The sequence below is a fragment of the Grampus griseus genome, assembly GCF_964374135.1.
Source record: "Grampus griseus genome assembly, chromosome: 19".
NCBI lineage: Eukaryota > Metazoa > Chordata > Mammalia > Artiodactyla > Delphinidae > Grampus > Grampus griseus.
In genome coordinates, this window is record NC_139013.1 from 2,754,695 (window position 1) to 2,768,224 (window position 13,530).

A 13,530-nucleotide genomic window follows, 5' to 3' on the forward strand; every position below is an offset into this window, starting at 1 on the left:
ATTCCCTGTGTGACCTGAGACAAGAGACTTCCCTTCTTCTGGATTCTGTTTTCCTTACCAGCAAGTGGGAGGAAAAAATTCCCAGCTGGTAGGTTTCTTGTGAAAATGATGTTAACGGGAGAGAACACTTAGCACAGAGCCTGGCGCTTAAGGATGCCATAGATGGCAGCTGAACCACAATCCTACGTCTCTTTGGGATTTGGGCATTGGAGAAAGTTTCAAGTATATAGTACAGTGTTGTTAACTGTAATCTGAATGCTGTATGTTAGATCCCCAGAACTTATTCCTCTTATAACTGGAAGTTTATACCCTTTGACACATAGCTCCCCATTTCCCCACTCCCAGCCTCTGGCAACCTCCATTCTACTCTGTCTCTGCAAGTTCAGCTTCTGCTCTGGTCTTTTATATCCGTTTGGAGTCAGTAGCAAAGACACAGATGTTAGTTTTTGGGTCTTTCTCCAACCTCCACATTGGGCTCTCCCACGAGGTCCCATCTCCCATTCTAACCCTCGGCTTACTCAGCCAATTCCCCTCCCTTTTCCCACAGACTTGGATGATCTCAAGAGAAGATAACTCTGGTGAACAGAGTTCAACTCACATAAGCTTCTGCAGGGTGCACTGTGTGACCTTCAAGGCATCACAGAGAGACTTTATGCTCTGGTCCGTCACCTTATTTCCTGCCAGGCTCAGGGATTTCAGGCTGATGGACGTAACAAGCATTTGGGCGATCACCTGACAACAGGTGTGGGTTAATTCACAGTGATCCAACCTGCAGAGACAGGCAACGGGAGACACATCCTCACCTCTTCCCAGAAGCAAGCCATTTCCCCTCCTTCCCTGCACGGCAGCCACTCTGTCCATTTGGCTGGTTCCTGGATGCTGTTTGCTCCGGCCTGAGGGTCTGAGCATTTGCTGTTTCTGTTTGCAACACCCCTTCTCAGCCCAGCCCCAGGTCTTTTTGTGGTTCAATTTTCCATTCACTCTCCGGAGTGTCATTTCTTCTGAGTAAGCGAGTCTCACTACCTTCCTTAACTATGCCTGCCCTTCCCTACCCAACCCCATCCTCTTGCTTCAGTATTATTTTATTCATAGCAATTATCAAAAGCTGACATCTCATATATTTATCTGACATATAACATTGTGTATCAGGTGTAACTTGATATATTTATACGTTGCAATATGTATACATTGATTTGATACATTCCTATATTGCAATATGATTGCCAATGTAGCAGTAGCTATAACCTTTATCACATCACGCGTTATCATTTCTTTTTTTTTTGTTTTTGGTGGGAATAATTAAGATCTAGTCTCCTGGCAATTTTGATGTTTATAATACAATACTGGGGCATCTATAATCATTATACTGTGCATTAGATCTCCAGGACCTATCTATCTATTGGCAAGTTGGTACCCTTAAATAGTATATCCTCTAGGCCTGATGTGTCACGTAATCTGCCGTTTTGCAAGTAGCTTTACCGTCTGAAACATGGAGATAACCGCTACCAATCACAGTGGCGCTCGTGAGGATTAAAAGAGTAAATACCGCAGCCAGGCATTGCTCTAATTGTGCAAACCTGTTCTTGCTTTTACCTGGATGCAGAGTTGGACTACCTTTCACAGCCTGCCTTGCAGTGAGTATGATCACACAACTGAGTTCCTGCTAAGAGAAATATGAGGGGAAGTGATTTGAACCACTTCTGGGTCAGGTCCATAAGACCTCCAGGTTTCCCCAAGCTCCCTCTGCTTCTATAAGCAGACTGCCTGTGCCCAGCAGGGTCTTGGAAGCTGCGTGTTAACAGTAGGACCTGGGCTTCCCTGGTGGAGCAGTGGTTAGGAATCCGCCTGCCAATGCAGGGGACACAGGTTTGAGCCCTGGTCCACGAAGATCCCACATGCCGCAGAGCAACTAAGCCCGTGCACCACAACTACTGAGCCTGCGCTCTAGAGCCCGAGAGCCACAACTATTGAGCCCGTGTGCCACAACTACTGAAGCTTGCACGCCTAGAGCCCGTGCTCCACAACAAGAGAAGCCACCTCAAGAAGCCTATGCACCGCAGCAAAGAGTAGCCCCTGCTCACCGCAACTAGAGAAAGCCCATGCGCAGCAAAGAGGACCCAACACAGCCAAAAATTAATTAATTAATTAATTAATCAAAAAGAAATATAATGTTATATAAGTTTCATATATACAAGTCAATGTACCACAATAAAAAAATGTTTTAACAGCCTAAATAAAATTGGTTTTTGCCAGAAAAAAAAAATTGAAAGTTACTTTTTTCTTGTGGTGAAATATACATAACACAAAATTTACCATCTTAACTTTTCAGTGTACAGTTCAGTGGCATTAATTATATACACACTATTGTGCAGCCATCGCCACCAACTTTATCCAGACTCCTGATTCTCTATAATATTTTAGCAGCTTTCTGTGAATGATTATTTCAAAATAAAAAGTAAAAACAATAAAGCCCTGAAATCCGCCAAGCAAAAACCATACCCAGGACTTACCTCAGAGACTCCAGCAAACAGTTTGGGTGCTTTACTGCTTCACATGCCATCATAACATCTCTATCCTTCAGGTGAGTGCTTTCCAAGTCCAGGTACTTAATATTTCTGTTGATAAGCGTTAGCCAGAGGTGACGGAGACCAGGGGTAATCTGGGCACCTGTAAATCTACAGAAGAGGAAAGAAAACACTAGTTAGACATTTGGGTGACATTTGGTTGTATCCTAATGTTTCCTTCTTGCTCTTTCTTCCATTTCAACTCTGATCTCTCATTATTTGCATTTACAATTGCCCCTCAAATAACATGGATTTAAACTGCACAAGTCCACTTATACATGGATTTTTTTCAATAAAAATATATATGTAGAACATTGTGTGCAAAACTTGTATTGAAGTGGATAGCCTATCATTACACAGGAATAAGGTGAGTGATATTCAGTATAAAATTAATGTGTTTGTTTTCTCACTGTTTTAAAACTTTGCTTTCAAAGAATTGCATTACTGTACAGTCTGCCTTTCTCTCTCATAATTGTAGACACTGTATCAGCTGATCGTCACAGGTAAGTGTTTTTTTTTAAAAATGTAACAATGTTTCCAATACTGTATTATGAGTATGACTGTAATATGGATGCCATAAAAACTTTATAATGGGGCTTCCCTGGTGGCGCAGTGGTTGAGAGTCCGCCTGCCGATGCAGGGGACACGGGTTCGTGCCCCGGTCCGGGAAGATCCCACGTGCTGCGGAGCGGCTGGGCCCGTGAGCCATGGCCGCTGAGCCTGCGTGTCCGGAGCCTGTGCTCCACAACGGGAGAGGCCACAACAGTGAGAGGCCTGCATACCGCAAAAAAAAAAAAAAAAAATTTATAATGATTCATTCATTAGTGTACAGGCTAGGCTACCATAAAGCAATCTTATTGCTGCTTCCTCATTATCTATGCATGAATCATTACACCTGTAAATAAATATGAATTTCTTTCACATTATATTTTCATTTTTGATGTCCACTGTAACACGTATGTATCTACACATATGTATGTTATACATATAACATCTAAAGTATTTTGTATCATATAATATTGATGGAGATACTGACAAATGATTCCCCTTATAAACAGACAACATCAATTTATGGTATCAATACAGTACTGTAAAAATGTACTTTCTCTTCCTTATGATTTTCTTAATAACATCTTTTCTCTAGCTTACTTTATTGTAAGACTAAGTATATAATACATATATAAATATGTATTAATTGACTATGTTATTGGTAAGGCCTCTGGTCAACAGTAGACTATTAGTGGTTAAGTTTTTGGGGAGTCAAAAGTTATGTTTGGATTTTTGACTGCATGGGGCCAGGGCTTGGCATTGTTCAAGGGTCAAAACAATTCCTGCATTGTTCAAAGGTCAAAAGTATTTTATTTTAAAGCAGCAAACACTTGAGTACCTATGATGCATCAGGCACTGGGAAGAGTGTATTAAACAAATGCTAATATTCTGTGCCTTATGGAGCTTAACCTATCAGGGAAGACATTCAACAGAGGCAAAAGAGTTATGCATAAGAAAGCTAAAAATAGAGCTACTATAGGATCCAGCAATCCCACTCCTGGGCATATATCCAGAGAAAGCCATAATTCAAAAAGATACATGTACCCCGATGTTCACTGCAGCACTACTTACAATAGCCAGGACATGGAAGCAACCTAAGTGTCCATCAACAGATGAATGGATAAAGAAGACATGGTACATATATACAATGGAATACTACTCGGCCATATAAAGAACAAACGAATGCCATTTTCAGCAATATGGATGGACCTAGAGATTATCATCCTAAGTGAAGTAAGTCAGACAGAGAAAGACAAATATATGATATCACTATGTGGAATCTAAAAAAAAATGGTACAAATGAACCTATCTACAAAACAGAAATAGAATCACAGACGTAGAAAACAAACTTATGATGACCAAGGGGGAAAGGGTGCGGGAGGGCTAAATTGGGAGATTGGGATTGACATATACACACTACTATATATAAAATAGATAACTAACAAGGACCTACTGTATAGCACAGAGAACTCTACTCAATACTCTTTAATGACCTATATGGGAATAGAATCTAAAAAAGAATGGATATATGTATATGTATAGCTAATTCACTTTGCTATGCAGCAGAAACTAACACAACATTGTACATCAACTATATTCCAAAAAAATTATAAAAAAAGAATGAAATATGTTATAGTTCATTAAGAATAGAGCTACAGATAGCTAGCCAAGTTCAAGTGGAAGAAAAAAGTCACATGTCAGACTGTGCAATGTGATATCATTTGGATTAAAAACTTCATATGCCACTAAATATTTATAATTGCATGGAAAATTTATGAGAATACGTGAAAGTAATTAGGCAAACAGGAAGCTGAAGAGGCATCAGGGGACTTACTGAAAATCCTCTGTACTTCCTGAATCTCTTTACGATTATCATGTATTAGGGTTGAATGACAAATAGTGATGACATGGATTTTTTTTTTTTAGAGTTACTGTTTTTTCTTTTAACATCTTTATTGGAGTATAATTGCTCTACAATGGTGTGTTAGTTTTTGCTGTATAACAAAGTGAATCATCCATACCTATACATATATCCCCATATCTCCTCCCTCTTGCGTCTCCCTCCCACCCTCCCTATGCCACCCCTCTAGGTGGTCACAAAGCACCGAGCTGACCTCCCTGTGCTATGCGGCTGCTTCCCACTAGCTATCTATTTTACACTTGGTAGTGTATATATGGATGACACGGATTAAAGCAAGTGACAGGGTGTAACAAGAGCTTAACATAGGGGTGGCTAGTGGGGAGGGATTCCCAAGGGAAAAACAGTTAAGATAACAGCTGACAGAGCAATCAAGTTTGGTGTAGGACTTAAGGTGAACAAGGCATTATTCCTTATTCTGGGATCACCAAGTTCCTTGGCTCAGCCCAGTTTAAGGAAACTAATTAGGGAAGAGATAGAAGTGGCCACAGGAGAGGAAAATGTTTGCAGCCAAGAACTTGACTTGGTCTAGTCTTGAGTGTCACATGTGCTTCACTTGGTCCTGGAGGGAAAAGTAGAAACAGAACCTTTGTTGAAGTAGAACAAGCCCTTCATTTCCTGTTCTAGGTATCTGGTAAGTACCCTGGCATCTCCAACAGACCCAGGAACTTATTGGGTTGGCCCAAAAAGTTCATTTGGGTTTTTCCGTAAGATGTTATGGAAAAACCCAAATGAACTTTTTGGGCCAACCCAATATATTGGATATTTAAATATTTGTTACCTTATTAGCCTAAAAGCATTAAGGACTGAGTTAAAGGCTCTCACAGATCATGCACTTTGATCTTGCTATTGCCTCATGCTCTACCATTTATTGAAATGAGCCTCCCTCACTTTTCCCTCACTAACAAACTCCTATTCATCCTTCAAGACCCCGAGTAAATGAACCCACCTTAGTAATCCCTTCACAAGGTCTTTAGTCATTCCCCATTCTGTGCTTTTGGGAACTTGGTTCCTATACCTTCCATGGCACTTATTCCCTCCAAATACATTTTATAGATTGGTCTTCCTCAGTAGGTGGGAGAGGAGAGCCATGACACAGCCAGGCAAAGGGGCATGTACAAGGGCTGGGAAGCCTTACATCAGATTCTGTATTTTACAGGTTGGCTGCCTCAGCTTGATGCAGAGGGTCTTCATGGCCTCTTCACTCAAGATGCTGCCACTCAGGTCGAGCTGTCGTAGGTTTGGGTGGGTGCTGAGCACAGAGCAGAGGTGTTCCCAATGCTCATCATGGGTCTTGATCTGCAGGCTATGTTGGAGAAGGAAATAAGCATTTGCTTCCACAGGATGGATTTTGACATGAACAACTGCCCCAGAAATGCCCGGGGGAGAAACCAGTGTATTAGGGCGGGACAGGGATGGTTTTAGAGACTCTGAGGCTAGTGTAGCAGATCTCGCCTCATGCTCTGGAGAAGTGCTCTCATAACCACCTGCCTCCTGAATATTTCGACACCCACGGGGCACACCTCCAGCTCTCGAGTAAGATTTGTGCTTAAATTCTAGCTCCCCCTTGAATGTCAGAGGGTGCAGCCACTACTGAAAACAGTATGGAGTTTCCCCCCCAGATTAAAAATAGAACTACCACATGATCCAGCAATCCCACTTCTGGGGGTATATCAGAGAATTGAAATCAGGATCCCAAAGAGATATTTGTACTCTATTATTCACAATAGCCAAGACATGGAAACAACCTAAGTGTCCGTCAGTGGATAAGTGGATAAAGAAAATGTGGTATACACACAAAATGGAATATCATTCAGCCTTAAAAGAGAAGGAAGTCCTGCCATTTGCAACAACTGGGATGAAGCTAGAGGGTATTATGCTAAGGGAAAAAAGCAGTAACAGAGAGACATGCATGATCTCACTTACATGGAGATTCTAAAAGAGTCGAATTCATAGAAGCAGAATGTAGAGAGGTGGTTGCCTGGGGCTGGGGGAAATGGGGAGATGTTGGCCAAAGGGTACAAAGTTTCAGTTATGCAGGATAAATACATGCTGGAGAGCTAATGCACAACGATGTGCCTAGGGATAGTAGGTAGTCTTAACGTGTTTTCACCACACACACACTCTCTCTCACACACACACACACAAAGAAAATGATAACTATAAGAGGTAATGGGTACGTTAATTCGCTTGATGGTGATGATTATTTCAGGTATATCAAAACACCAAGGCATGCATCTTAAATATATGCAATTTTCATTTGTCAATGATAGCCCCCCTCCCAAAGATGGAAAGAAAAAAACGAATTGCAGAGATAAGGTACTCACCCTTGGGGAATGCTGGGCCATGACTCAGCAAATTCATGCTTTGGGACCTCTCTGACATCCAACCGAATTTTCCGTAAATACTGGCAATGCCGGAAACAGAAAGAAGACACTATTAAGTCCATTGGCTGGTTCAGCGGAAGCCACACTTCTTGGAAGCTGTTCAATGCCGAGCGAACAAACTCGTCATCCTGTGTCTCAAAAAGACAGTAGAAGGCGTCAAGGAAGTCTAGCGGGGCAGTGGTGTTGGTGTGTTGACCCAACAAAGAGATCCAGTGCAGAAGCCTCTGCTTTGCCACCAGGGGGACAGGAGATCCCAGGAGGGCTCCCAGCGCCCCCATCACCTCTTTGCTCATGAGGCCAAACAAGAACCTCTTCATCTGGACCAAGTGGACGTTGAAGTCGATTTGCTTGAGTTCCATCAAACTCTTTACATTCTCAGTGAACAGAGGGTAGGGGTCCCCCTCTCCTTCCCATCCTTCCAGGACATAGTACAAGGCAGCAAAGAACTCCTGGAGGCTGAGGTGTAAGAACATGTAACACTCTTCAGAGCGGCTGCCTTGGAGAAGGATGCTTGTGTGAAACAGAGCGGAGAGCTCAGGTTCCTTCAGTCCGTGAATGCCCAGGTCATCGCTGTGAAACACGAACTTTGTATTCCACACGCCTTCCACAGCCATCTGGCACAAGCCCTTCAAGGTGACTCTCTCCTCCTGACGCAGACAGCTCCTGACTGCATCTTTTGGAGCGAGCTGATGGAACACGAATGAGGCATACAAGCCCGTGAGAGTCTGGCAAGTGATGGAAAGGCTCTTTCCTGGTGCCTCTTGCAGGTTGAGAGCCTCACAGACCAGGGAGCACACGACGGACACCTGGCACTTGTCAAACACCTCATGGTTGCCCACTACCGAACGCAAGGTTTGCATCTTTTGATGTTCATGCTTCATATGCTCAAGAAGCAACTGCATCCTTTTTTCCACTGAGAGTCCCCCCACCAACAGGTAATGGGGAGACAGGAGCACGGACTGGAGCTTTTCTATGCCCGAGTCTCGGACGGTGATGATCAGGGAAGACTCGGGAAGTAAGACTTTCTTCAGAAGACTGTGCATCAAGACAGACACGGGCTGCTTCTCCGCCCAGTCTCCAGAGAGATTTGAGTCATCGTCTTTGAAGGCGAGGTCCAGGTCCTCAAATCCGTCAACCACAAACAAGAGCCTTTCTGGTTGGGACAGGATCTCCTCCACCTGGACCTGGGTGTCTGGCCACTGCCTGGAGATTAACTCTGCAAAGCTGCACTCCCTCGTCCGCTGTACCTCTCTGGCGTGGAGGAAAAAGACATAGGAGAACATGCCCTGGTAGAGCTCACCTTGTGCCCAGAACAGCAGGATCCTTCTGGCCAGAGCTGATTTCCCGATCCCCGCCTTTCCGTGTAGAACCACAGTGAGAGGCCGGAAGCCCCCCTGGTCTGGATTAAAAGCCCCCAACAACACGTGCACATCTGGACAGTCAGAGGCAAATTTTTCAAAGCTGTGGTGTGCATCCAGCTTCGTGGAGAATTTCCTCATCACGTGACTCTTATAGTCTTGTTGGTCATCTCTGTGGCCTGAGTCGGACAGGAGAGAAGAAGAACGAGATAGAGAGTTTGAAGAAAGTCTGGATTTCAGTAAAAAAAACTAGCAGAAAAGCAAAACAAAAACCGCAGACCGAGTGGATCCTAAGTCACACAGCCTACAGCTGTGGGTCTTTTGTTTCTTCCTAGCAACGTACATATAACAAGCTCTGTCCCTGTATGAAGATCACTTCCTCAAAGTTTACTGATGCTCTGCAAAATAGCTCTGTGTCCCTTTAACCTGATTTCTCTTTCCAGGACTTCATACCTGATAGGTTACATTTTTGTTTGCTTATTGTCTGTCTCCGGCAATGGATTCTGTGCAGGGACTTTGCTACTTGCTACTGTTTCTTCAGTATTGTAACAGCGCCTGGTGCCCTGTGGACACACAACTACGTATTCACTGAATAATCTACATTGAACATGCCTATGTGGTCTCTGAAAGACAGAGAAGCTTGGGGGAGCTGAGGATGCGTGCCTGGCCCTGCGTTCCAGACCTCGGGGTGGGCGTGCACATTCAGTTCCAGCCCAGGAATCCCGGGCTGCTGTGGAGAAACAGCTCCACGTGACGGGATACTGCTGTTTACGGGGAGGTAAGCACAGCCTTTGAAGTTAGACCGGTACTGCCTGCAACTCGAAGCCCTATAGTGTCTGTGATTTGGAACAAGTTGCCTCATTTTCTGGACCTCCATTTCCTCACCCATAAGATGAGATGGACATCCTCTTCAAGGGCTGCGACAAATATTTAAGGAACAGAAAGTGCATTCGATATTTATCGGCACGGGGCTTGGCAAAGATGAGCAATGGCCAGTATTAGCATTAAAAAGTGTAATTCTTTCAACCTTGCCCTCTTTATTTTATTCCCAACACTTGTCATAAATGGCAATTCTTTTATGTGTTTAATCATCTAGCTCCCAGCTTCCAAGGTGAGCTCCATGAGAAAAATACCTTGTCATTTTACCTCCATCCCTGTAGCCTCTTTAACCGTCTCTGACATCCAATAGGTATGCACTAACATAAAAAATTAGATGATCATACTACGTGAAGTAAGTGGGACAGAGAAAGACAAGTATCATAGATATCACTTATAAGTGGAATCGAAGAATGGATACAAATGAACTTCCTTACAAAACAGGAGACTCACAGACCTAGAAAAGAAACTTATGGTTACCAAAATGGGAAATGGCGGGGGCGGGGAGGGAGAAAAGTATACACACTACTATATATAAAATAGGTAACCGACAAGGACCTACTGTATAGCACAGGGAACACAATATTCTGTGTTGGGAAAAGAATATGAAAAAGAAGAGATATATATGTGTTACTGAATCACTTTGCTCTAAACCTGAAACGAACACAACACTGTAAATCGACCATACACCAATATAAAATAAAAATAAAAAAAATTTAAAAATTCCTATCCGGTCCTTTACATTTGCTGGTACTACCATTATCTTTAAAAAAAAGAGAGAGAGAGTAAGACTCTCTCTATACAAGTGCATGAGACAGTGACTAGCCCTACATAAAATCTCTACACAAAAGTTCCAAATCTTAAACTTCATTGTTCTGCATCAGGAAGGTCATGAACAGATCTGTATTGAACCCACAAGCAGCAGACCCTCTGAGATCTGAACAAGGTCCATTTGCTGAGGTCACACTGATGTATTATCTTCCGTCAAAAGGACAGACCGTGCTCCTGGGTTGTAGGTTTTTGCAGAGGTAGAGGAACCCCAGAAAGAGAGGCTGCAGTTGAATTCAACCCTTCTTTGCCTCTTCCTCAGCCGCTTTTTCTTTTTCTTCTTTTTTTTTTAAATTGAAGTACAGTTAATTTACAATGTTGTGTTATTTTCAACTATATAGCAATGTGATTCAGTTTATATATATTTATATTAATATTTGTATATATATTTATTTATATATATTTATGAGTATATATAAACACATATTCTTTTTCAGATTATTTTCCATTATGGTTTATTATAAGATATTGAATATAGTTCCCTGTGCTATACAGTAGGTACCTGTTTTATATATGTTTTAAATATACCTATTTTATATACAGTGTTGTGTATATATACAATGGAATATTACTCAGCCATAAAAAATGAAATAATGCCATTTGCAGCAACATGAATGGACCTAGAGTTTATCATATTAAGTGAGGTAAGTCAAAGACAAATATCATATGATATCACTTATATGTGGGATCTAAAAAATGATACAAATGAACTTATTTACAAAACGAACAGACTCACAGACATAGACAACAAACTTAGGGTTACCAAAGGGGATACTAGGGGTCGGGGGGAGACACCTTTTCTTCTTCCATGGATTTAGTGATCATGTCTGTACTTAAGAGTTCCAAATATTGCTCTCTAGTGCTGATTTCTTCCCTAAAAATCCAGGATCATATGTCTAACTCACTACCTTAAAGGGACCTCAAATTCAATGCACCAAAAACTCATTTCAGCTTTTACCTCTAACCAAAAACTTACTCCTTCTGGTAAGTGTCCCGTAAATGATAATTAGAAAGAAGCTTCTCTTTCTGAACTTACCTTGGAACAGATATTTGGCTCATTCCCTTATACAGAAATCTAATTTTAGCCCCACACCATCACTCTATGGTAGTTTTTCATCAATAAAATGGGGATATTAATACCTCCCTTATGAGACAGGTGTAGGATCCCACAACATAATCCCAAAATGTGAGAACAGCGCCCGGCCCACGGCAAGTATTCTAGAAATGTCGTCATTGTTGGTATTTGTTACTACCCATTCCAACTGAAAACGGACAATACTGGCCGCTATTAGGTTTTCAAGTATTTGTCCAAGGAATGATTAAAGTAACCCACACCTGCCAACATACGTTATGTTGTACAGATGGAATAAAAGCCCAGCTTCAAGTGATTTCAGAGTTTGAAATTTACTTCATGGACTTTCGGGACTTCCCTGGTGGTCCAATGGCTGAGACTCCGCGCTCCCAAATGCAGGGGGCCCAGGTTCAATCCCTGGTCCGGGAACTAAGATGCCACATGCCATGCCACAATGAAGAGTTCACAGGCTGCAACTAAGATCCTGAATGTGGCAACGAAGATCCCGTGTGCCACAACTAAGACCCTGTGCAGCCAAATCGGTCAATCCATCAATCAATATTTTTGAAAAAAATCATTGACTTTCCACATCACCATCCACCAGGTTGTCTGAACAGAAAGGTGGGAGCAATTTCTGAACCTCTGTTTTTCTGAAACCCTCAACGCCAAATTCTACTAGATATATCTACCCCATATCTTACTGAGATATTACTATCTTAGATCGCAATAAATATTTTTCTGTGATAATTTCCTTATACATAAATGTTAATAGCAGCATCATTCATACACATCCATTTTCCACCCCCCTCTCCCCCACTAACTTGGTACTTCTTCCATGCTTAGACCTTGGTCCGTCTTTGTTGGTGTAGAATGTTCTGGTATTTCAGCCAGTAAATATTCTGCAATAGAGAGTAGATGAGATAATGTCTCAATAAAGTCATGGCAATTCCCCAAATCAGGGATGAGCACATCCTCTGCCCAAATTACTGAGGGCAACAAAGACTAGTCTCAGGATCTCACAGTTTATTCCATGACTAGTCTGAAATGAGAAAAATGGAGACAGACCCTCAAATACCACCAGCACGGTGAAGCAGCAGAGATTTATAGTAAAGACTGTCTAATTTTGAGCACGTAAATGTACATTTCAGTCCCATTTTTGCTGTGTGATACTGGGTAGGTCATATAATAAGACAGTATATTATGGTTATTAAGAGTTAATTGTCAAGGGCTTCCCTGGTGGCTCAGTGGTTAAGAATCCGCCTGCCAATGCAGGGACACGGGTTCGAGCCCTGGTCCAGGAAAATCCCACATGCCGCGGAGCAACTAAGCCCATGTGCCACAACTACTGAGCCTGCGCTCTAGAGCCTGCGAGCCACAACTACTGAGCCCACGTGCCACAACTACTGAAGCCCACGTGCCTAGAGCCCGTGCTCTGCAACAAGAGAAGCCACTGTGATGAGAAGCCCGCACACCACAACGAAGAGTGGCCCCCACTCGCTGAAACTAGAGAAAGCCCGCGTGCAGCAATGAAAACCCAAGGCAGCCAAAATAAATTAACTAATTAATTAATTTTAAAAAAGAGTTAATCGTCAAGAGTCATCTTAAACACCTCTCTCGAACATCAGAATAGTTCGTTAACTACTCAGATGCCTGTGAGTTCTCCAAATAGAGGTACCTTCAACTCATAAGCTCTAACATTGACCAATCCTCCCTCCCCCTCCCCCTCCCCCATCTACTTGCTGCAAAAATCTCTTCCAGTATTTCCTGGGATGAGGCAATGGAACCCCATCCACCCCGTAACTCATGCCAGAAACTTGGGTACCATGCTTGATTCCATATTCTCCATCTGCATTTAGTCCTCAAAAACTGTTGTGTCTGTTTCCAAAATATCTTCCAATTCCATTTCTACTTTTTCTTTAACTGCCATCATCACCCTAGTCCAAGCCGCCTTTATTTCTCCCATGGGATGCTAGAATGG

At 42.5% G+C, this 13,530-nt stretch overlaps 1 protein-coding gene across 1 annotated transcript in view; it reads right to left on the bottom strand.

The window, feature by feature from the left end:
- Positions 1–13,530, bottom strand: part of LOC309836638 (NACHT, LRR and PYD domains-containing protein 5-like) — a gene marked incomplete at both ends in the record, with an annotated part of 32,658 nt that overhangs the window by 16,974 nt on the left and 2,154 nt on the right. Inside the window, 5 exons of the mRNA XM_082676745.1 lie at positions 599–769; positions 2,511–2,675; positions 6,170–6,337; positions 7,359–8,955; positions 12,374–12,451. Of these exons, the coding sequence (XP_082532871.1) occupies positions 599–769; positions 2,511–2,675; positions 6,170–6,337; positions 7,359–8,955; positions 12,374–12,451 (2,179 nt within the window). The remainder of the gene's footprint in view (positions 1–598; positions 770–2,510; positions 2,676–6,169; positions 6,338–7,358; positions 8,956–12,373; positions 12,452–13,530) is intronic.